Source organism: Dunckerocampus dactyliophorus, chromosome 4, assembly GCF_027744805.1.
Source record: "Dunckerocampus dactyliophorus isolate RoL2022-P2 chromosome 4, RoL_Ddac_1.1, whole genome shotgun sequence".
Lineage (NCBI taxonomy): Eukaryota > Metazoa > Chordata > Actinopteri > Syngnathiformes > Syngnathidae > Dunckerocampus > Dunckerocampus dactyliophorus.
This window is the reverse complement of record NC_072822.1, coordinates 11,086,030-11,111,617: the sequence shown is the minus strand read 5'-3', so window position 1 is coordinate 11,111,617 and position 25,588 is coordinate 11,086,030. Positions and strand designations below refer to the sequence as shown.

General features: G+C 39.9%; 1 protein-coding gene across 3 annotated transcripts in view; it reads left to right on the top strand.

The window, feature by feature from the left end:
* The window catches only part of LOC129179369 (collagen alpha-1(XXVII) chain B-like), a 67,698-nt gene that overhangs the window by 6,520 nt on the left and 35,590 nt on the right, over positions 1 to 25,588 (top strand). For 2 of the 3 annotated variants that reach the window (XM_054772553.1, XM_054772551.1), the window contains exons 3-8: positions 496 to 1,724; positions 5,039 to 5,092; positions 11,776 to 11,829; positions 13,790 to 13,843; positions 13,916 to 13,969; positions 21,117 to 21,161. In XM_054772553.1, the coding sequence (XP_054628528.1) occupies positions 496 to 1,724; positions 5,039 to 5,092; positions 11,776 to 11,829; positions 13,790 to 13,843; positions 13,916 to 13,969; positions 21,117 to 21,161 (1,490 nt within the window). The remainder of the gene's footprint in view (positions 1 to 495; positions 1,725 to 5,038; positions 5,093 to 11,775; positions 11,830 to 13,789; positions 13,844 to 13,915; positions 13,970 to 21,116; positions 21,162 to 25,588) is intronic. The other variant, XM_054772552.1, reaches the window with a different exon arrangement.

Sequence of the window (25,588 nt, the reverse complement as noted above, 5' to 3'; positions counted from 1 at the left end):
TAATAGCGGTAAGGAACAAACTACCCGTCCTCTATTAATACTAAAGATGAGTTTATTGTAAACTACAGTACGGCAAGTGTAGCACACGTGAGTTTCGCAGAAGAGTAGCACAAATAACGTTTTAAAGTGCATACAGAGGTAGATGGAGCTGCTGAATGTTGACTACTCATGATACTTGAAATGCAGCTACTGCAATCTTGTGAAGTGAAAAAAAAACAATATCAGGAGGTTGCCTACAGCCACAGCAGTTACTTCAGATGTTTTTTGACCCGGTGTGAATCGATGGCTATTGAAGACAATGCACTTGGTGACTATAGAAGACTTTGCGGTTCACTGAATCGAGGCATTAATTGGAGCATTTACGGTATTTTTTTTTTAGATTTGCACCGTCTCAAACATAAGTTTGTTCTATGTAACAGAAAAATGAACGCTCTTACTTGTAATATTTTAGCTGCTGTTTACTGTCACTGACTTTTCCCCTCTGTGTCTCTGAAGATGTAGATATTCTTCAGCAGCTGGGTCTCACTGTGCAAAGGGCAAGTGGGGGGTCAACACTGTGGAGCTCTCGATCCATCCCTAATGGCATCATCCCCTTCAAGTCTGGCATCATACTCACCCCCAGGGCACGCATCCAGGTGCCTCTGCGCACCGTCATTCCTGCTTCCTACGCCTCCACCGCCAATCTCTCCCTGATTCTTTGCCTGTCTGTTCACCGCATCAACAATGCCTTTCTCTTCTCTGTTGTGTCCAAGAGAAGAAAAGTGCAGCTTGGTGTGCAGTTTATACCGGGCAAGGTCCTGGTTCACGTGGGCCACAGGAACTCTGTCACATTCAACTATGATGTTCACGATGGTCGGTGGCACACTCTGGGCTTGGAAATCCGCAGCCTCCGGGTGACCTTACACACATCGTGTGGGGACAGAAGTCTTCATGCATATTTGCATACCAAAAAAGTGGAGATGCTGGATCCGGAGGGCTCGTTCCTACTGGGCAAAACCAACCACAATGCGGTCCCATTTGAAGGCGCCATTTGCCAGTTTGACATTTATCCTTCGGCAGAGGCAGCTCAGAACTATTGTGATTACATTAAGAAACATTGCAGAGAGGCCGACACATACCGGCCTATTTTGGCACCCCTGCTACCTCTAGTTACGACAGATCCAAACATGACTCATGTAACTGCACTGGCATTAACAGAGGTATCCCAAAAAACCATGAAACCTACTTCAATACCAGCTCAGGAACCCATTATTGCGTGGAATGATACATATATGTATTGGACACCTGATACAGCTGCTGTCAGTCAAGTGGACCATGCAGGGTTAGAAACACCGTTAAAGTCTCAAACTGTACCAACACCCCTTAGGATCAATGCAACTCCACATTCACAGAAACCATTTTTCCAAGCAGGAGACAATACAACACAAAGAGATGGCAGCTCTCTTGTTGGGAAAGAATTGATGGATTTACCAGTCTCTACAAGACCATCAGAGGCCACAGTCCAGACCGCCACCGATTCCCCTTCCACATCCTACTCACTTCAGAATGAGCACAGAGGGGCTCCAAAGAAACCTAATCTCAAAAGAACTCAGGATGTCAAAACCACACCAAATACTCCCATCACTCCTGCGGCCTTAGATGACTTGCAAACGTTTGACCTGGACCCAACCTATGTCTCCCTTCTGGCGTTACCCCCTGGACTTAAGGGAGAACCGGGACCTCCGGTGAGTATGATGACAATACATCACTTGTTGTAAAACTTTGTGCAAGAGTTCCCGGTACAGTTGCGTTAGTGTTTGTTTTATACATGATTGAGATTAATTGGGCCATTTCACAAATGTTGGCTGCCGTGTGCCTGCAGACTTATTTCCTAATACGACTTTGGATCACCTTCATAAGCAAGACTGAGCTGATGGCTGCTGACGTGGATATTGACATGTCTCTTGGGTTTGACTGTGTTGATAGGTCACAATCACAACGTCTGTTTTCCTTACTTCAGCTCATTTTTGTTAAATTACATCCAATTACATCACAATAGTCTCTGTTTACCTTTGTAGCTGTGCTAGGAACAGGCAGTTTTATATTTGTTACCTTAGTCAGGAGGCTGGTATTGAGGTGATAGCTTCTTTTAAAAGGCACAATTAACCACTTAGCTAGCCATGCTAGCAGCATTGTTCCAGGCTTTCCGTTGGTGCACATGACGACTCTGGTACAGAAACCTCGCCTTACATTTCAATGCTAAATTTCTAAAAATATAACACTAAATACATTCATTTGATTAATAGGGGACCTTTGATTCAGTAGGAATTGTCTTTTAAAACCACCTTCCTCTGTGTAGAGGACGGCTGGATTAGCAGTTTGCTGCGTCAGCATGTTTAACTTTGACATTAACAAGCTTGTTGCGGTCTTGCTCACTGTCTCTCTGGTGAACACAAAATGCTTACACGCATTTTCCATTGTTAAGGAGACCTTCTATGCATTAGCACATGTTTGACCCAACTCAGAGAAAGGGTTGAAATAAATCTTTCCTGCTGTGGTGGTGAAGGAAACCACAGCTCTTCAAGCCACTCAGTACTTTTTCAATGAGAGCAAAAACTCTTGCCAATCACGCCTCACTTTTGTGGTGAAGGTCACTTTTCTGATGGTTCGCATGACTGTGGAACTTGTTGACGTCTGCTTGTACTTGACACACATCACCATGGCAACTGATGAACGCTGTCGATTATTCTGATTGTGGATCGTTTTGATACGGATGCCTTTGGTCATCTGAGGCCAGTTTAACAAACCCTCTGACGTCTTTCAGTAGTTTAAAGTATACATAAAAATTCACTCATTGACTCACTCATTTTCTATACTACATAGAGTCATGCACCACATGTTTTGTTCAACAAGTCAGTTGATAATATTATTGTGGTTTTTGCCTTTTGTTTAATGACAGGTTAGATTAAGGCTTGTCTGACCGTGATTGCTTAACCACATGTTTTAATTGACCTCCTTGTTACTGTATCACTGGTATTAATGCTGGCTGGGCAGTTTTCTCCTCACCGCTATTACAGCATTGGCTCTGTTCCTGCTGTGTTGTGCAATATACTTAATAAATAATCATGTGGTCAAAGCGAGCGATGTTTTCCTTTCCATCGCGCACTCCAGATCATTATTAAAGGTAAACAATTAATTTGTTATACTGTGTATGATGAGTTTTCAAATTTTAGAAATAACAGCCTCTCTGTCTGCTTCCAATTACAACCCTGTCCTTTTCGCGGTTTAGGTATAATTTCAACATTTATAGTTGACATTTACAGTATAGTCCTTCACATCGACAACAAGTGACAATTTTGTCCAGAATGATAAAGCACTATGGCCAACTACTGGCCTAGCATGAGTATTGCCGTGTTTTTAGTTGTTTTTAAAAGTCCCCAATGTTTTCTTACATTTGTGATGTTTGCTGTGCACCAGTTTCAGCTTTTGGTGCAAGTTTTGCCTTTTTTTTTCACTAAAAGCCTTTATATAATTTTGTGTGACAGAGAAAGGTCAATACAGTCGTCCCTCTCCACTTCATGGGTTGAATTTCGAGGCTTCACTCTATCACGTTTTTTTCTGAAATATATTAATTAATCAATTATGCTGTTTCATTGTCAAATACTGTCTATTATTAGTAAAAAAAATATATATATGCTTAATGAAGCTTTTTCAAGCATAAAAAATGACTAAATGAACTACAATCTAACCATAAGGCATTCAGAAAACACATTCAGAAGATGTATTCAAAGACGCTGTGAATGATGTGTAATATTGTACACTGCTCACCAGGTGTCAGTAATGTTACTGTAATGCGAACAGATCACCGGAACAACAGGTTTTTATTGCAGGTTTGAATTATCTTACAACAGGCACAATAACCCCTAATAAATATCCGTAATAAACACGAGCTACTGTTGCGGCAGTAACCCATGCCAAGCTCAAATTCAACTCTGAACCCCCGACATCACTTCCTATCCGCTCGCGACTCACCTCCCCCAGGGAACACATGAGCAACACACACGAGCATGAGTCTTATTTACGTCTTAAATGCCTTATTTACTCTTATTATGTCCACTACATTGGGTAATATGAGTGTAAGGGTCACTTTTGTTGTGTTTTTTCTTGTCTAGAAGGCTCTAATAATGTTGAAAAAAACATATTTAGAAAGTCGTAAACAGCTTTTCTATCCTCTAACTATAAAAATATTTGATTTATAAATAAGGAAATTCACTTATCATGGTTGGGTCTGGAACTAATAAACAGCGATAAATGAGGGATTACTGTAATATGTATGGCTTGGTGGACGCATCCAAGATAGGGCGACACGATGCCTTGCCAAATATCTCTCCGACATCAATGTCTGCTATATCATGCCCAATATCTGGACAAAAATGACAACATCTCGTTGTTAGATCTGTTTGCTCGCAGTGTAAGATGTTTTTTTCCTTCTAAATGATTGCATTGTCTGCTGAAAGCCTTACACTGAATTTTCCAACAATTTCATAGCTGCTAGTTACAGTTATGGTTATATTTGTTTATGTTTAACATAAATAACCCCCCCAAATTTTCCCCTTGTGTTACATGATGTATCAAACCTACTAAATTCTCATGAGAATAGTCTCTTTTGTGTTATTTCAGGAGCCATGGGAAACTAACTAACTTTCAAGTGCGTTCATATTCCTCAGATTCCTCATTAGTTTTGACCTTTTAGAGCTTTGCTAATCCATGTATGAAATTGTTTTAAAGCTGGCCAATGCCCTTCATTAAAGTGAGCTGCCTTGCCTGGTCAATATGTCACAAATGAACTTTACTGGTTTAATAATATCACTGGCCAGGCAGTATCTCATTGTCAGTGTTTTGCCTTCCTGTGTTTAACAGCATTTAAATCACTTTAAACACTTGATTGGACATTCATTAAAATCCAACATGAATACAACTTTTGTTACATCCTTTTAGTGTCACATTTATAGACTCATAAAGACTATAAAAGTCTATTTAATGACATGATTCTTTCCAGGGTTTTCAAGGACTTCCAGGATTGCCAGGAAAGCAAGGAAAGAGGGGACCACGGGTGAGTTGAGTGTGTTCTACAGACCGACGTTTTTTTACAATTTTTTTTCCCCACAGCCATTTTCTGCCATGTGTTTACTAATTTGCCAATTTACCACTGATCATGCTTTGTTTATTCAGGAAAAAAACCATAAATGCTCAGTTTAATGTTACATGACATGCCATCAACAGAGGCCCAACGGCCGCAACGCGCTGTACCACAGTACAGTACAACTTTGCAGTATCGCTCAAAACATGAGATGAAAAAGTGAGCATCCCTAGCATTTACATGCCTGAGGTAGTAAGTAGCTCAGGGGTGTGTATGGCGTCCACGTGCCTGTATGTGCTCCCTACAGCGTTTGCTCATGCTACTAATGAAACCACTGATGGTCTCCTTTGTGGAGTGTTTGGCTTGTGGACCAAGAAACCTGAAAAATGTATATAAAGGATTTTTTGCTGTTTGAGGTCACTATGTCATCAATAGCACCATCCACAGCAACCAGAAAGGCGTATTTGCAGAAAACAGTGTAGTTCTAAAAATCATTCCAGTATTGCACAAAAAAATACACCCTTTTTGCATGACTTATTTACTTAAATGGTAGATATGAACTCTACCGTCCCATGAGCCTTTGTGCCCTGTGGTGAGACCTCAGCTGGTGCAGGCTGTTAGAGCCCAATCCCTTTCAGCAGTGAAGAAAGAAGGCTTTGTCCCCATCATATTAAAGGCATTTAAAGACCTGCTGTCTGGGGTTCAGCAGGTCTTTGCAGTGGCACAGCAACAAGCTATTTAAGTTCATTCATCATTCAACACCACAGACCCCAATGTAGGACATTGACGCTCAGACTATTACTTACTGAATTTTCCATGAATATCTTGCAAGCTTAGAAAGAAGTAAGAAAGGTTAGAAATAATTACCTCACTGTTAGTTCTCTTCTTCTAAATTAAAAACATTTCATTTTTATAACGTTTTATTACAAAAAAAAAAGTCTATTTAAATTGCTCCAGAGGGAGTAATATGCTTTAGATGAGCACATTTTCATCATTATGGAATGAAACTACTTAAAACAGACATCAAAGTTATATCACTTAAATGTCCCGTTCCAACTACCGGATACTTTCGGTGTTAGTGCAGACCTGCCAAACTGTACAATTTATCGTACTCAACATGCAATTTGACTCTTGAATATGCTTGTATGCTTCAGAGCTCTCCATTTTGTTGCATTTTCCTGGTTTCAGTTTCGAGTTCAGTCTGTACAGTACAGATAAATAAATAGTAGTCCCAGTAAACATGTTAATAACGGGCTAATAACACATTAATAATGCGCTAATAACGCATTAATAACGTGTTAATAGGAGTTTCCTTTAATGGAACTTTTTTTTTGTCACACGATTAACGTGCGCACGTCCTGTTAGACCCTCTGCCCACACTGTAGTTTGAGGAAGTAGCGGTGACTGTGGAACAGATATTGAGCAGAAATGGACAAAGAAAACAGAATTTTGATTGGTAAATTTAACGCCAAAGCCCTGGTAGATGGCTCTCACAACAAGTCCAAAGTTATTTGTATCTACCGTCGCTGTGATTGGAATTGTCACAGAGTACGTTGACTGGCCAGAGAGAAGCGAGAAGGTACTGAAGCACTGCCGGTATTTTTTTATTGTCATTTATACAGAGCATACGAGTGTCCCAACGAAGAAGTGTTTATTTTATAGGCGAGACATCTCTTCGCTGATTTTTGGCTTTGAATTGCAAGCAAATATTTGGGTATGAGCTGCTAGTTAACGGTAGGCATAGCCGAGGACAGGTATTTGGGAGCTTACGTCAATGTGACCAGAAGAGCTAGCAAAGTGACCTGAAGAGCTAGCAGCGCTAGCACTAGCCAGGATTAGCAGCGCACTAGCTAGGCTAGGTAACACATCAGTAAAACATATTTACATTATAGCGATCTAATTTATCTTATTTATTATGTACTGTGTAAAACTATGACAGGAACAACATTCAATTTAAAGCACAAAATGAATACAGACCCAACATATACCAGTACGAGCCTGGACTTGTTTTTCGGAGAGGTTGTGTACCGAACAAATATGCACATTAGCACTCAATAAGGTCAGCAAATCTGACCTTTTATGCATTCCCACATAGTATCAGCGTTTTTGGACCAAATATGAGGTGAAAGAAAAAGGGGAATATGCAGTGTAGCAGTCTATCTGTACAGCGTGGGACAAGGACCTCCAAACAAAGTGGGAAAAAAAAGCTTGCATTAAACATGCAAAAACTGGGGGATTTCTAAATGTATATTATTTTTTGAATACAGTAATGACCCAGTCCCTTTCGGGTAACATCCGGTCTTCAATAATGGCCCATATTTCCACTGATATCCCTTTACATAAAATGTGATGTACTGTAGTTATCGTAGCTGCGTATCAAATAATTTACCAAAAAGATATTTACGTCCCTGCTTATTATAGATAAAAACGTATTACTATCTGCTATTAAGTGTGATTAATTACGAGTTAACTATGGACACAGTGTGATTAATCGCGATTAAATATTTTAATCGATTGACATATCTAATGAATACATATTATCAGCTTCTCAATAGTTTTTCAAATCAAGGGTGGCGTGAAAACATTTCTGTCCCCAAGGGGATGCATGACAGAAAATAATAGAACCACTTCTATCATCATTTTTAATTTTACCATCCTTTCAACCATTATGATCATATTTTTACAGTCTCAAGTCAAATCTCAAGTAAAGACGTGCAAGTCCTAGTCAAGTCTCAAGTCAAGACAAGACAGATTGAGTCAAGTCCTAAGTCATAGGCTTGAAATTTCAGAGTCCTTGCAAGTCATAACCACGGTCTAGTGTTTACGAATAAAATGCGATTTTTACAATGTAACCCTTTATTAAATTTGACAAATGCAATACATGCATTTTGATTTATTTTATTTATTTATTTTTATAAAACAAGACCAGTGTGACAAGACTTAGTTACAGCAGAAGAGTACTGACATAGCATTCAGGAATGATGTAATCCACACGTTCGTTGTTTGTTCTTAAACCTGACTGGACGTTTATAGATGCGTTCAATGAGGTACATTCAAAGGGAAAATATGTTGTCTAGCTGGAAATTACATGATACGATCATGCTAGTTGAATATTTTGAATGGGGACACATTTTACTCAACACATTCACCGAAAAGCTCAAGTATTTTCAAGTCCTCTAAAGTTTGAGTCATATTACATATAAAAGATTATCGGTATCAGTCTTGAGAAGCAGGAAGTTATCGGTATTGGTATCAGCTTGAAAAAATAATACTGTGCATCCCTTTGTATTAATCCAGCAGAATGTAAATTCACATGTCACAGCACAAGAATTGTCAAGATACTGTAGTTAAATAATTTGTGTTTTGTTGGGTCCTTGCAAACTACAGAAATTCATTTGAATGAATCATTTTGAGTGGAACAGTAGTTTTCTGACGGTAGAAATATTAGCACAATTTTAAACAGTAACATATTTAAAGAAGAATGTAGCAAAAAAAATATATAGGTTTAGTAGCCTTCATCTAGTGGCAGAAAACTGATCTGTAGAAAGCGTTTAGCACTTAATTAGCAACACCTGTCTGTGGAAATAACAGGTAGGGAGACATCAATGGCACAGTGAAGGTGTTAGTGGCTCTGTTGTGCACTAATGGCCCATAAAAACAGTAGTAATACACGTCCCTCCTGTAAAAGTCATTGGTACCCATTGTAAATGTGCTCACAGGTTCGACTTGCAGGTGCCCTTTGTCTGCAAGTGTGTGTGTGCTCAGCTAAATGTCTAATTGTGTCTCCATTGCAAGCAACACTGAGTCATTTTTCTAATGATCTTGTCATCAGAGCAGGCTGCTGCAACATCAGCAATTTGTACCTCCCTTTTTGCTCATAATGGCTTCCATACGTTTTAATATGGAGCAAAAAGGGGAATTCACAGCAACGAGTCTGTGGATGAGCTTCTGTTAAGTGTCTCCATATGCCAAGTACCTACGAAGGGAAAGACGGGTCTCCGTCTGAAGGAGAAAAGGAGCAGGAGGTTCTTTAACTTCTCCCCGCAAGTTGAAATGTGGAGTCAGACAAAAAACAGAGACATGGAACGGATCACCAGGTGGAACCTGATCCCTTACGTTCACCTCCTGTGCAAAGCTTTTCACAACCTTTGGAAAGCCTGCATAAGTCTAAGAACGGGCAGAAGATACAGTAGCTTCCTGCTCGGGCCTTTGAACATGTTTCAGTGCTTTAAGGTTTTTCCCGGCTCAGCACTTCTTAGACACTAGAATTCTTTATGACACGTTATTTTTCCAAGCGATCCCCCCTTTGTAGCTTGCATTAATTTACGATCCCATCGACGATGAAATGTATTTTCACTTCTGCCCACCTGCTCTGATTTGCTTTCCTAAGACATTTGACGTGGATATCCTTAAGAAGCAGGTTTTAAATCACATGCCTACAGTTTGTGGGACAAAGCCACTGGATGGGGAAGGAGAGGAATACGATGTGATGGATGAATGGCCTTCACACTGTGGGACCTCATTTACCCGTGGAAAAGTGCAAGGAAAAGGAAAATAACCTCCATATGTCATAACGCAGGGAGGCAGGAGAGACGTGCAGGAGACACATGAGGTCTTACAGAGCACCCATACACAAACAGAGGGACCCTGGGGCCGTGTCCTGAACCTTAGACAATATGTGAGCAAGAAGAGCTCACATACAGTGGAACCTCTTAAGTCTAAACTCCATAAATAAAAGAAAATAATAGAAACAGTTAATCTGTTGCAGGGTCAAATTGTCATCACCATAAAACCTCTATTAACCCTCCAGGCAGTGCTTTAGGTAACATTTTAACACTCTTAACTCATTCAATCCCAGTCATTTTTCGAAAGACAACCCTTTCAGTACCGGCTGTTTTAGACGATTTTGACTGATCGTTCAAGGCACACAGAATATTGCGTCATATGGCTATATCAACATGGAGCCTACCAAAAGAAGGATTAGACTCCCGTCTTTCAGGAAAAAAAGAAAGTAATCAGTTTCTGACAAGAAAAGGGGGAAAAGCAGCTTTTTGTGAAAAGATCCATTTCAAGCATAACTTTCCCTTTGACACAAATATTTTTTGCTTTTGTGACAGCCCAAATATTTAAACAAATATACTAACAGAAACAACACAAAAACGTGTTGTTTTTTTTATATCAAACTATAACACCATGAACTACTTACAATTTTCACATTTGGAACTGAACTATGTGTGTGCATGTGTGTGCGTGCGCACGTGTGCATGCATTAAAATGTCCCTATGCTACACTCCTCCATGCTTTCTCACTTCCTCCTTCCTGTCATGTGTGTTTTTTTTCATCCACATGATCTCTGCCGAGCTCTTATCAAATGCACTTCTGCCACCTTGTGGCCGTTTTTATGGCTTAAAATTGCTCTGAAGTGAAATGCATCAGTGGACAGTTGCGTCATCACCTCTTTTTGCCTCTTTATGTATGAATAAGGGTTTATAAAACATATGACTACGTCTTTGGTAGTGAATGAGTTAACTGTCATGCAAGTGTAAAAATAACAACTATAAAAACAAAGCAAAACAAACCGTTCAAAGCATATTTCTCCTGAAAACTTTGGTTTAATTCCAAATGACTCACCTTATTGAATTGAGAGCTTCCACAGGTACCTCGGACATCCAAAAACTTTAACAAAAAACACTTTTTATAGAGTATAATTATAATTTTACATGCAAAAAACAATGCAAAATAATTAGAAATGAAGAATGAATGGAACGGTTAGATGATATTCAATAGCGTTTGTCACCTTGCTGAGACTCGCAGCTTTCTTTGGCCCCATGGCGAGTCATTGAGCAGACACACTCATTAAAAATGCACAGACAGTGAGTCAGCAATGTGTATGGTGTTTTGTTTGGCCACTTGAATGATGCAGCACAGGGAAACAGACCAGTTTGTTACGTTTCCATATTATACCAAAACCACAGTACAAGACAGTGCACGAGGTCAGATTTTAATAAACATTTTCGACAAAAAACAAATCATATTAAAACGGGGGCGTACGAAAACTGAGTTTTGACAGTGCAATAATCACTCGTTTATCAGGGTTAATTTGTTCCAGACCGTGGTAAGTGAATTTCCACCAAGTAGAATTCCTTATTTATAAATAGAATATTTTTGTAGTTGGAGCATAGAAAACTTGTTTGCGACCTTCTAAATATGGTTTTTATCATTTTTAGAGACCTTTAGACATGAAATAACACCCCTATAGTCACCTTTACATTCTCATGACCCAATATTCTAGACATAATAAGAGTAAATAAGTCATTTAAGATATAAATAAGACTTGTGCTCATGTGTGTTTCTATAAATGTGTTCACTAGAGTAGCTGAGTAACTAGCGGACAGGAAGTGACATCGATGATTCAGAGTTTCAGCTTGCCGTGGGTTACTATAGCGACATTTTTTACTAATAATAGGTGGTATTCAACCACGAAACATCATTTTAAAAAATTAAATAACATATTTCTAATAAACCATAATAAGTGAAGCTGCGAAATTCGAGCCATGAAGTGGCGACTGTATCGTGCTTTCAGATGATACCGGCTCATTGACAGTAATGACAAACTCTTCTTGGTGTTGGTCTTAATCACATGTCTCTGGTTTCAGGGTCCCGTTGGCTCACACGGAAAACCTGGTCGACCTGGACCTCCTGGAATGAAGGTACAATATTAAGTCGACACATTGGCATGTTACCTATTTTTAGGACTAATGATCAAAGGGAAAAATGGACGGGGCAATTTTAGCTGAGCCATTTACGTAGCTGACTTTCATACAGCTAGCATGCGATCAATTCCCACTGAATCACCCTGTGATTAGACTAGCGATCAGTCCAGGGTGTAGACCTATTAATCACTGATGGTAACGGTTTAGTTTATTTCGAAAATGTGAACAAAATGACATTAAGAAACATAATATGGCTACACTTGCGCAATTCAACATGTCCGAAAAGGAGTAGGAAGAAGCAGAGCTTATTTAATTTTACTTCCGATGGTTTGTTCACTTCCTGTGGTTTAATTGTTACCAATTACTAATTGGGAAAGAATAAAGAATGTGTAATAATAAGTACAGAAATATTGTATAAACAATGAATGAATAAATATAGAATATATAATAAATACCCACTTATTAGTAATAATAATGAATGAATGATTTCAGTTCTCGGAATTTTTCATCCATATACGTTGTAACGACCATATGCTTGTACTGCTTTTTACTGTGGCTCATATTAGGACATTACTTGTGCTCCTTACTCAGTCTGTTCCATTATTTACTCCACATATTGATATGCTAAACCTATGTAGTGTCCTGAGGGCATACAGATGTTTTAATTTACACATTTCCCTGAGGTTGTATTTATCCTCGCTTGTTGAAAAACATTGAATCACTACAGGATTTTTCAAGGAGTTAAATAATTAGAAAACGCATTAATATCATATTTTCATATTAAAAAGATCTACAATCATGTGTATTAACACTTCACATGTTGAGAATATAAGTGAAAAAAGTCCACTCTTGCCTTTACTCTGAGCAACTCTTCCAACCTCTTAAAAATCCTCTTTGGGAGAAGAGAGCAGTCTCAAGAGCGCCCGACTAATTTACAATAGCTTGACATCAGCATATGTTCCAGCTTTGATTTGTTGAGAGAGCAGCTTGCTAAGAAAAATATGTCAAACTGATGTCACTGGTCTATATGTTATGCTTTCCTGGAATGAGAAGTGTTTCCATGTCAGGTTAATCTATTAAAATGCATTCGTTCTTAGCATTTTCCAACATAAATGCCCACATGGTCGTAAATGTGTCACACCATAACTTAACATGTAGTTGAACCAAACCAGTCCAGCTTGACTCAAACCTAAAAAGCTGTAGGTTTGTTTTGCTTATGTTATCTGATCTGGATGTAATGGTGATGAATTGTCACAAGTTGAATTTCATTCACTCACTACTGTCTCATCATTACTGTTGACATACAGAAGAACATTGAGATAAATAAGGTTTTATAATAGGACTTGGGGTTTTTCAAAAAACAAGTCTTGTCTTTGGGCTGAAATCTTCAGATAACTTGGTACAAGTAAAAAAACACAACTTTATGTCTGTATGTTCTTGAGTAGAGATCCGTTCCTGGCTCTGTTACGCAATCAGACATGCAGAGAATTCCCACAAAGTCAGTCTGTGGCCAATCTTGGCTGACACGAAGGAAGCGATACACTGCAGGTGTCAAGTTGTTCCACCTTTGATTGAACTGCTTGCGTCAATGATGCCCCACATACTCCTTAAGAAGGAGTTAACCAAATGCAATCTTTTTCATTCCTAGCAAGCTAGTCATGTCACTTTCCCCCCATGGAGGTCTTGTGCAGCCTGTGTTCTCACTGGTGTGATTAGACACCAAACACTGACCCAGAATGTACTGAGCAGTCCCGTACAGTACTGCCCAAAAAGGGAAAAGAATGTTTGCAGTTGCTCCTCACTGGCTTGGCATAAATGGGCCGCACGCCCGTGCAAATACACCAACGAGAAGGATGAGCTCATTGCTTGCTGATTGTGTGAATGCAAACAAAGTGTCTCAGGGACTTGTGAAGGAATTGACGGTAATGTCTGAAAAGACTCCTATTTTCTATTGCAGGGACAAAAGGGTGATCCCGGTGTGTCCCTTGGTCAAGCCCCAAAAGGACAAAAAGTATGCATTTCCTTCCCAATTGCTCTTTTATTTGCACACATGATGATATGTTGACCGCCTTTGTCTTTGCAGGGAGAGCCTGGTGTCACAGGCCTCGTTGGACCGCCTGGCCAACATGGGCGAAAGGTACAAGGCAGTCTGTTTTGTCTCACAATCTGTTTATGTTTGCACATGTAGTTAAGTCTAGCCTAGCAGGAAGTCATCTGTAAGATGTTACAGCCGCTTATGTGTGATATCTTTGAGCAGTCATCGGAATATCAAGCCTCTCTGCTCTAATCTGGAACGCATATTTAAGAGCCAAAAAGTGGATGTTCGGCTGTTGCTTGGAAAGTGGCCTAACGTAACGCAGGCATCCGGGAGCACACCTGTGTTCTGGATTCACTGCAGTTTGTACATCTGCAAGTCAGATTAAAGCTCATGTTATGGCCGCTCCCTTTGACTAGATGATGCAGCATTCCCTCATTCCATAGAAGGATCACTTTTAATGCAGTGCTGCACGTTTTCTCTCATGTGTGTGATTCCTTACATGCTACGTGTCAACCAGAGTGATGATGATGAGCAGCGATCTCGCTTCATGGTCTTTTATTTGAGCCATGGCCTCTTTCCAAGCCCTGGTATCCCACTTTCTGGAAACATACATTCCAAATGATTTTCAGTGCGAGCCTTTCCCACAGGTTATCCAATGGTTTGTTTCCCAAATGGATTGCTAGGAAGTTGTAAACACCTGCTTTGACATAAGGAGGAGAAACGACGCCTGTGCAAACTTGAGGTTCAATATGCAGCATACATCAAGAACTACCTACAATGAATAAACCTTTGAGTAGTTTCAAATGGACTTAATATAATATTTTATGTCTGCTGGATTGATAATGTTTTTTTATCGAGCCTTGACATTTTGCACTTTTTTCGGTGGTCCTTGAATGCATAGTTGTGTGCTGAGAGGCACAAAAGTTTGTTTGGCTGTGGGCACACTTGCTTCGACAGTCAAGCTGGCTTCGAAACATGCAGTGGGGTGAACATCAGTTAATATATGCTCGGAAGTTGTTACTGGAAGTACTAACCAGGCTAAAGGCTGCATTGCGACTCGGATTCCATTTGTTGATCGTGCATTATCATTCATTAGTGGTGCGTGCATATACATTTTATACTTTAAATGTGTGATGTGTTTTAGTGTTTGAGGTACATGTGTGTGCGTATGTGTCCCGAGTGAACATTGGCAAATGGAGTTTTTTGACATTTGCTGGTGCGTCTGTGTAGGCTCTCAGTCGTACAGGAGTTGTCCATCGAGGGAAAGGCTTCTTGAGACGTCATCTGTACTTCTGTGAAGAAGGTGTCGGATGTTTCGCTCCTCATCCAAAGAGCTTCGTCAGCGAACTAATAAGTGCTGGTAGCCTAGGCCTTAAATACAGTAAGAGTGGGCGAAATTGGTGTGCCAACACCCTCCTCCTATTGGTTCCTTACACTAAGCCTGGGCGGAGTAGTGGTATAAGCCTCTCCTGCTATTTGCTGGTGGTCCCAGAACGTTACCGCCGCAAAAAAGGTGAATCTACTGTAACTGCTCCATATAGCAAGCCCCTATTGGCACTGATGTAAGTGCACTTTCATGGCGGAATGGGCAAATTAACTCTTGGATCTACAACCATAGCTTTTGTTATTTTGCATAATCTAACTAACTTGATAACTAACTAGTAACTCACTAACTAACTATAAAATATTTTAGCTGGTAATGGCACGAAAGTGACAAAAGACTATAAAAAGTGGTGTTAAAATGTAAAAGAATTATGAAAATATTTTATAAATCAATGAAAAGATATTCATGCAACAAATAAAAATGTATTTTAAAACAATATTTTTATCTGTGATAACCAATTTTATTTGAACATGCAGTATCTCACAAAAGTGAGCACACCCTTCACATGTCAGCAACTCTTTTATTATATCTTCTCCAATGACAATACAATAGAAATTAAGTTCATGTATACTTTTGAGTAGCCAGTGTACAGCTTTTATAACATTATATATTTACTATCCCTGAAAATAAGTCAACCCACAGCCGCTGTTGTCTGAATAGCTGGAAACAGAAGGGATTAAGCCTCACAGTGAGTGTTAGTAAGTGTCAAGTGTAAATATTTAGTGTGAGCACCATTGTTATCTAGCACTGCCTTACTCCTCTTCGGCATAGAATTCACCAGAGTTGCACAGGTTGTTGCCGGAATCCTCTTCTATTCATCCATGATGACATCACTGGTGGAGCAGGTGACTGTTAGGCACCTCCATCTTCCTTCCGCTTGAGAATGCCCCACAGGTGCTCAATTGGATTCATGTCTGGAGACATACTTGGCCCCTCCATCACCTTCACTTTCCTCAGCAAGAAGCTTGTCATCTTGAGGTGTGTTTGGGCTTGTTATGTTGCAAACTGTCATTCAGCCCAGTTCCCCAAGGGAGGGGATCCTTTTCTGCCTTAGAATGTCACAGTACATGTTGGAATTCATGTTTCCCTCAATGAACTGCAACTCTCCAGTTCCGGCAGCACTCATGCACAGTCCATGTCACTACCACCACCATGCGTGACCGTAGGCAAGACACAGCTATTTCGACAATAATGGCTGTGTGTTGACCAATGTTCCCTCTAATTTTTCAAGAATCTGAGCACACACACAAGCGACCTGAGCATTCCTTGGACCTCTGTGAGAGCCATCAGACGGGCACACTTGTAGTATCACACCTGTCCAAAACCTGAGAACTTGAGGTAGTCAAACTTCAAATATGTGTTTTTTTGTAAAAGGTCACAAGGCGTATTTCACAATGTAGCTTTCTCTTTTGTCCACCTCAGACAAAACAAGCTGTGGAACCATCTCATCCAATTCATGATCTGAATCCCATAGGAAACACCTAGTTTTTTCCTGTTTACCATTTATTTTGTTAATTATGTACACTTTAATTTGTGTTGTTACCGCTTGAGTTGCACTGCAAAATGGTACAGAATAAATTGAGTGTTTATTTTATTTACAGTTCAGGTTGGATTTTATGTTGTTGCTTGTATCCGCTTAGAAATGACAATAATCTTAGGACTCTATTGATAGCCCAAGTTGTTGATATTCATCTGGTGGTATCCGCTTTCCAAGCAGGGAGGACCCACCCTAAATGCACTTTCGTGAAGCAACAGTATCTCCTGAAAGTTACAGCAAACTGTATATCAAGTATATACAGTATACTTCTTCTTGTGTATATCATTATTGCTTATTCAGATGCTTTTTATTTGCAATTACATGCATTTCACGATGGATGAAATTAGAATTAAGTGCAGATTACTTTGAATGTGTGAGCTGTTGGAAGCTTCCTTGTAAGTGTACGCTACAAGATCGCTGCAAGGTTAGGAAGTCTGTGGGGAAAACCCACACGTACATGGACAGACATTAAATACTGTATAGGGGTAGTGAATTTGTGAATGTGTTATGCAATCACACAATAGGAAAAATCATCTGGTTCTTTCAAGGCTCTCTTCTTTCCTCATGAGTCATAGAACATATTGTCATGGGAAAACGCTGATATACTTCCTGATAATTTATGGTAATATCATGCTGGGTGTAGTCGGACAATCTGGCTCGAGTCCGTACGCATCTGGGTTAAACCTTTCACACACGCTACATGTTGCAACTGCAAATGTGTTCACATTCTCGTTTGCGTCCAGTGAATTAAAGAGGTGCAGTCAGCTTGGCTCAGCTCAAGGCCACTAGTCACCTCATTGCACACAGATGGACTCAATACTACAGTTACTCCAAATCATCTGGCTCATACTGTATAGGCAAAAAAGCCCTTATACAGCACTTTTTCGTTCTAATGTCACAACAATATTGCCATTAAATCAGTTTGATCACATATTTACCGTTATATTATATGCGTATATATATATTATATGCGTTATATTAGCATATATTAAATTGTGTGTGTTATTGCACACAACAGTCCAATCTTCATTAATACATTAGCAGCCGTTCTCACACTAGGCCATTCAAACTGTGCCGAACTTGGGGGCGATGGCCTCTCCCTCTCCCTGCCCCTGAGGTCCTGCGCTCACACCGAGCATCACGATTAAGAAATGTCCTTGACTTTGTTGATTATCTCCAGTCTTCAGATGATTTGTATTGTGCAAGGTGGCAGCTGTCATTAAACATGCGAGAAGAGCGACCACATTCATTTAATGACATCTTTACACAGCACACAAATGTAGTCGTGGGTGAGCAAGCTTGCTGTGGGTTTTGGCTTTGTGATTATTTTGACTCTTTAAATTGTATTTCTATTATAAAATGTGTCGGTTATCATTAAGAACTTGCAAGGAGCAGTCGCATTACACACATTGTATGACTCGCCTGCATTCCGTGCATGCATATGTGTGTGCATGTAATCGTACCGTGCCATGAGAAGGAGCTTGGGAGCTCACACTGACCAAATGTGACAATTGGCTTAGTGTGAGTATGTCCTGAAGTATGCTATAAATAAATAGAATAGCACTCAGTAGCGTGTAGGCCTTTGCCAAGGTTGAACTGCTAAAAGAAAGCGGTGCTCTAAATTTTATAAAGTAAACTATTCCATCATCTACCAGCAGGTATAGGTCACAAGTTTTTTGTTGTTGTTGTTGTGTTTTTTTTTGATGACTGACTTTTTTTTTCGGAGATATCTTAATTATTTTATGGCTTACTTGCCAGAGGAAGTCCCTCGGTGACTCCAGGGAATGTGAAGTTTGCCTGGCAGTCTCAGTAAAGCGAGTGTGCACTTGAAACTGACATTCCAAGGCGTATCGGGATGGCTGTGCTGTTTTCTTTCTTTTACATCTTCATCCAGCTCTGATGGTGGAGCACTGCAAGAGCTGCTCAGCTTTGTATGAAGTGTGCAGCTCCCAAGGTTCTTTATTTGTGGTGTAACAATAAGCTCACCACTTTTATTTGCTGATTCGGCTTTCTCAGTGAAAGAAGACGTGGGAGACGTACCAAGAGGGAATACATTCTTGTTAAATGGAAAATCCATGGAAAGAACATCTTATTTTTTTGTCTGCCTACTGCCAACTGTTTCTTGATATGACCTTGTTCTTCGGTTTGTCTCAGCTTGGAGAGGACAAAGAGGAGGACAAACAAAGCATTGTATTAAGACTCCCGATGTAATCTATTTTAGCAGAAGACTTGTCACATGACAAAAACATCACAACTAGGACGTTGACATTGAAAATATGACTATACAGTAGGGATGAAAAGGTTGGCATAGTGATCGATTAATCTATTAATTGATTGATTATTGAGAATTTGGCCACTTGTGTGGAATTGAATGTTGTTTAATTGCATCTTAAAGTAATTCAGTCACAATAGACTGCACTACTTGGCTGCAACTATCTTATCATTCCAGCAATAGGAAGTTGAGCATTGACTTCTGCCTTTTTCTGCTTGACACGACACAGGCATTGAAACAGGAGTTCAGAACATTCAGAGAGAGATTCTGAAACCTTTTTTGTTTAAAAAAAAAAAAAGAACAATTAATGAGAATATAGGAATGTAGGACACCCTCTTCTTTTTCAAGATCCATTTTTTGGAAAATATATTATTCTAGAGATTAATTTTATGACAAAATCAATGCTAAAAAAAGAAAAAATATTAAAAATCACGTTTTCAGTATCAGTGAAATAACAAATGGTAGATTGCAAAAATATATGTATTTCTTAACTGCTCAACAGTTTATTAAAATTAGCATTACATCCCCTCCTCTGTTTGATAACTTGGCCAAGGTTTGAGAAACTTTTGAGACACTTGTTTTCCAGTGGCTGCATCTCTCCAGGCACTGATGTGTGTGAGGGACAGATAGAAAAGCTCCGACTTGCTTGGGGAGAAGTCGCTGGGTACATGTACAGTACACTGTACACCCCGAATATAAGATGACGCTTTTTGAGTTAGTTTTTTTTCTGGGGAAAAAAGACTGTCTTATATTCGAGTCAGTATGGATGTGTCAACACTTTCTTAGTTTGAAAGTACCCAAAAACTGATTTTCACAAAACCACAATCAAACCCAAAGTCCTACTGAAATCCATAATCATCCATCATTATATTATACTGTATATTGCACATTGCATTCCTATTCTCTTTGGGGACGTGGTGCCCAATTTCTATATACATTAGATGCCACTACAACGTAAATAATCTGTTCCGAGAACGTTTACGTTATAGGGTTTTTACGTTATACGAAGCGTAAAATACATGTAAATAGCCTAATCCGTTCCAAGATCTTCCCAAACTCACCCCTTTGGCCCTTCAAAATATTCAAGGTCCACCAAATATGGTGGGAAAATATAAGAAAACGTTAGCATAAACATAGTACAGTAACATTCCAATATAAAATAAGGTAATAAAAAAGATTACTGTAAATGAATAAAACTGAAAAACTAAAACAATCAACTAGTTTAAGGGCGACTACGATGAGGAAGGGAGGTTGAAGGGAGAAGCCTGTCTCTCACACAAACTCATGTACGCGCTCTATACCTGTAAGTCAGCCAATGAGATGAGAGCGTAGGCGGTGCCCCGATAATCAGCCAACGAGAGCGTGAAGCGTCAGAAGGCGTCACCAAGTGTACTCTGTTAGTCATGGAAAATGTTTCCCTCTCTCTGTCGCGCGAGCTATTTAAATCGAATTTCTGAACTTGCACCGACTTGACGCTTAACGTTATATGGAATTTCTTACGTAATGCGATGCAAAAACTTTACATAAATTCTTTACGCTCAGTGGAATTTACTGTACGTAAAAGGAGGTTTACGATATGCGAGGTACTACTGTATTTAGTCCACAATGGTAATCAAACACGCATCCCAAGTCCTTATGTGTTCAGCCATAGTGAATAATTATGCAGTCGTCAAATATGTATGAAGGGGTACAATTCCCTAACGATTGATGCCTTGGCTGAGGTCTGTGTGCTATTCTGTTTCAAAATTAACTCAACTAACTGCAATAATAAAAGATTGGAATATTGTCATTTCAAATAATATCCTGTAAGTACAGGTATCTTACTTATATATTTTACGATTAATGTTGTGTCACAAAGCAACAATTCTATTGATTTTAGAGGATATTCAATCCAGAAGGGGGCTAAAAGGCATCAATACATGTTTTATCATCAGTGCTCTGTTCTTTTTTCTTTCATCAGAAAATAGCAACATTTGGAAACGTCAAAGAACTTTAGTCACTTGAGTTGACTCATTTCTTGCAGAATTCTAAATGATTGTTTCTTGGTCCGCAGGGACAAAAAGGTCATCCTGGTCCTGCTGGTCTGCCTGGTGAACCTGTGAGTATTTCAGTCTTGTCGTGTGTTTGAAACTGTGGCTGAGATGGTCGCCGCATTTCCTGAGAATGTAATTAAACATGAAAGAGAGAGAAGCACAAATGTTATTTTAAGAGATATAGAAGAAAATGAATTCTCTGAACAGCAGGAGCAATCTTTTTCACAACGTTTTTACAATGTATTTGACCTATGCACTCTTCTCACTCTGCTTCCCGCACTGTATGTAAAAGTGTGTTTAAATATTAAAACATAAGACTCAGCAGAGAGAAGCGTTGGTCCCCTGCATGTCTTTTATTTATAGATACAAAACAGGACACCAGAGGGAATATTAACCTAGAAACATCAACGATCAGTTGTTGAGGAATCTTTTGCGGAGAGAGAGGGAGAGAGAGCTAGAGATTGTTGGCATGCACACAAGTGGGCTAAATGCTTTGGACGCTGGAGGCTATTTGCAGTACTCCTCCACAAATCTGGTGAACTCTCTCTGCTAATTAGTGTTCTATTTCCTGTCTCATCTGCCTTTTTCCACAGTGGATGCAGATATCACCAACGCCCTGAATGGCCTGAACATTCACAGGCTTTTATTTTGATGAAATACTTATTTTTGCTTCTGTGTAGTTTATATGCGAATTTTTAATGTGGTGCAGATATAAACCTGCTTGTCTAAAAACAAATGACGTTTTCCGTTAAAATCCCATTCAAGAGCACATTTGTCATATCAAATAGGGGGCAATGTTGCTTTTAGATGCATTATTTTCCCATAAAACCAACTCGTTAGTGAAAAAGATGACATCCTCTCCATCCTTATGCAGCAGTCATCTCTAATTGTGTGTCTGCACGATAAACTTGAAATACCTTTTAAATACAACATTGCTCACTATTTTGCAGCCTCCTTAACAATGAATGCAGCTTTGACTACTATTTGTTTGTAACATGTCTTCCATTTGCTCGGTTCATTTTTAATATAACAGAGTAATGTTTTGCTTTGTGTTGCTTATAAATTACTCAGTTACAATATCCCATTATTTGTACTGCAGCTATGACCATTTCATAAGAAAGTGTTTCGCATATGGTCAACAGTACAACCAGCCTGCAGTTTCTTACATATGCCTTCTTTATCTAAGCTGTTGCTTTCATTTATGCATTTTTTGGTGATTTTTAGTGACTCATTGTAAATTCAGGTTCACTTATGATGTATATTGAGAGTTGTATTGCTCCAGTTTTACTCACATATCCACTCCTGATCAAAATCTTAAGACCAGTTGAAAAATTGCTAGAATTTGTATGTTGCACATTTAGCAAAAGCAAGAAGGGGGAGTTAGACAAAAAAACCCCAAACTAAAATAGGTTGTTTTTCACCTGATCAAAAGTTTAAGACCACAGGCTATAAAAGCCCAAATCTGCTCAAAATGTTCATTTTCTGTCAGGCATTCACACGGTCATGCCCTCTTGATGGCTAGCTAAGAAGCTTTCTCTTTTTGAACGTGGTCGGATTGTCGAGCTGCATAATCCAGGCCTCTCGCAGCGTGCCATTGCTGCTGAGGTTGGGAGCAGTAAGACGGTCATTCTACATTTTTTGAAAGATCCTGAGCATTATGGAACAAAAAAAGTCAAGTGGTAGACCCAAAAAGATCACACCTGCACTGAGCCGGAGGATCCGATTGGCTGTCCATCAAGACACAGGGCGGTTTTCGACCCAAATTAAGGCCCTTACTGGTGCCGACTGCAGCGCAATAACCATCAGATGGCATCTGCGGGAAAAGGGTTTAAAAAACAATAAACAAATTCAAAGACCTTATATGGTCAAAGTCTCCTTGTCCCATTTTCACTCGTCACTAACATTTTTCACAAATCATAAATTACTTTGCACCATGTTTGCACAAATAATAAGTCATTTAAAACATCACCGACACTTCTTACCATTGTAGTTGCCCCCATTTGAACACCGGAGAGAGTGGAGATTACATCGGTTCCATATTTCTCATCTTCAAGTACAGTTTTAGCAATTACGGTAGCATCATTGCTTCTCTGACAACCTCTCCGTATGAAAAGGCCTCCTTTTTCTGAAAGAAGAATTGCATGGCTCTAAATGAGGCATCGGTTGCTTTTTGGGAGTTTTTAACCAACAGTAGCCATTATTTCTTTGCAATAAAGAGCTTGTTGTGTAATCACCGTCTCATGATTCAGGTGATAGAGTGGTTGTCTACCAACCTGAAGGTTGCAGGTTAGATCCTCCGTCCTCTGGGTTAGGAGGGTTAGGAGTTAGGAGGGTTAGGGTTAGGGTTAGGGGTTAGGGCTTAGGGGTAGGGGTTAGGGTTTCGGGTTTAGGGTTATGGTTACGGTTTAGGGGTTAGGTTAGGGTTACGGTTAGGGGGTTAGGGTAGGGTTAGGGTTAGGGTTAGGGTTAGGAGGTTAGGGTTTAGGGTTTGTGTTAGGGTTAGGGTTAGGAGGTTAGGGTTAGGGTTAGGGTTAAGGTTGCGTGTTCAATCCTCCGTCCTCCCGTGATTCTGTTGAAGTGTCCTTGGGAAAGATGCCCAACCTCCAGTTGCTCCTGTTGCTGCATCATCAGTAGGTAACTGTGCTAGCAGTGTCAAAGCGCTTTGAGTGCCTTGGAGGTGGAAAAGCGCTATACATATACAGTACCATTGACCATTTACCAAACACCGGAAGGCATGTTGGCACAGCGTGGTGAAGGCGGTGGTCTCCCAAGAGTCAAAGAGGTGATGGACACCGTGTTAGTGACCTCTGGTCTAATGTGTTTAATATGAAAATACTTTTTATTTTGTCATTTACGGCTTCCAAATAAGACCTGACGTCACATTTGAGCATGTCATACATATTATTTAATAGTTAATACGCAGTGTACAGTATAACATTGTGTAGTTGTATACAGCATGCACAGCACATGTATATTTAGATCTATTATATTATGAGAATAAGCTTTGTATTTATGTAATATTGGTATACAAGTATTGTTATTGAAAAATATTATTTATTATCATTATTATTTCAATATTTACAATGAAATTACAGACCCTTTCCAAAAAATTAGAATGTCATGGAAAAGTTGTTTAATTTCCATAATTCCATTCAAAAAGTTAAACTTTCATAGATTATAGATTCAGGGCCCACAATTTAAACGATTTCAAGTATTTATTTGTTTATTTTTACATAATTTGGGCTTCCAGCTCATTAAACCCACGAAAACAGGAATTCAAAAAATTAGAATACTGTGAAGAAATCAGCCCAAATTTTGCAGGGCATGAATGTTTTAAACTGAGTGTCACACACTAATCATCTACTAAACTCAAATCACCTGCACAGGCTCCCCCAGATGTCATTAAATTGCTTCAGTTTGGTTCAATTGTCTCAGTTGGGTTCAATATGGGGAAGACTGCAGACATGACAACTGGCCAGAAGACCATCATTGATACCCTCCATAGGATGGGTAAGCCACAAAAGTTCATAGCTAAGGAGGCTGGTTGTTCACAGAGTGCTGTGTCCAAGCATATCAATGGAAAGTCTAGAGGAAGGGCAAAATGTGGCAGGAGAAGATGCACCAGCAAAAGAGATGACCGTGGGCTTCAGCGGATTATCAAACGGGGAAGATTCAAGAATCTGGCAGAGATCCAGAAAGAGTGGAATGAGGCGGGAGTCACAGCTTCAAAAACCACCACATTCTGACGCATCCGGGAGATGGGCTACAACTGTCGGGTTCCTCGGGTCAAGCCACTTCTGAACCTGAGCCAACGTAGGAAGCGTCTCCACTGGGCCAAGGAGAAGAACGACTGGACTGTTGGCCAGTGGTCCAAGGTCCTCTCTTCCGATGAAAGTAAAGTGTGCCTTTCATTTGGGAATCAATGTCCAAGGGTTTAGAGGAAGACGGGTGAGGAACAGAACCCGAGCTGCCTGAGGTCCAGTGTGAAATATCCACAGTCCGTCATGATTTGGGGTGCCATGTCCAGTGCAGGTGTTGGTAAACTCTGCTTTCTTAAATCCAAGGTCACCGCAACAGTCTACCAGAATGTTTTAGAGGACTTCATGATTCCTTCTGCTGAGGATCTGTATGGAGATGCAGATTTCATCTTCCAGCAGGACCTGGCCCCTGCCCATACCGCCAGAAGCACCAAAACCTGGTTTGATGCCCATGCCATCACAGTGCTTGACTGGCCAGCCAACTCACCGGACCTAAACCCCATTGAGAATCTATGGGGTATTCTCAAGAGGAAAATGAGGGGCACCAGACCCAACAACAAAGAAGAGCTGACAGCAAGCATCAAGGAAATCTGGGCTTCCATAACTCCCAGGCAATGCCACAGGCTGATTGCTTCAATGCCACGTCGCATCGAGGCAGTGATTAAGGCAAGGGGATTCCCAACCAAGTATTGAAGATTGACATATCGTTTTGAAAGTACCATATTTTGATTGAT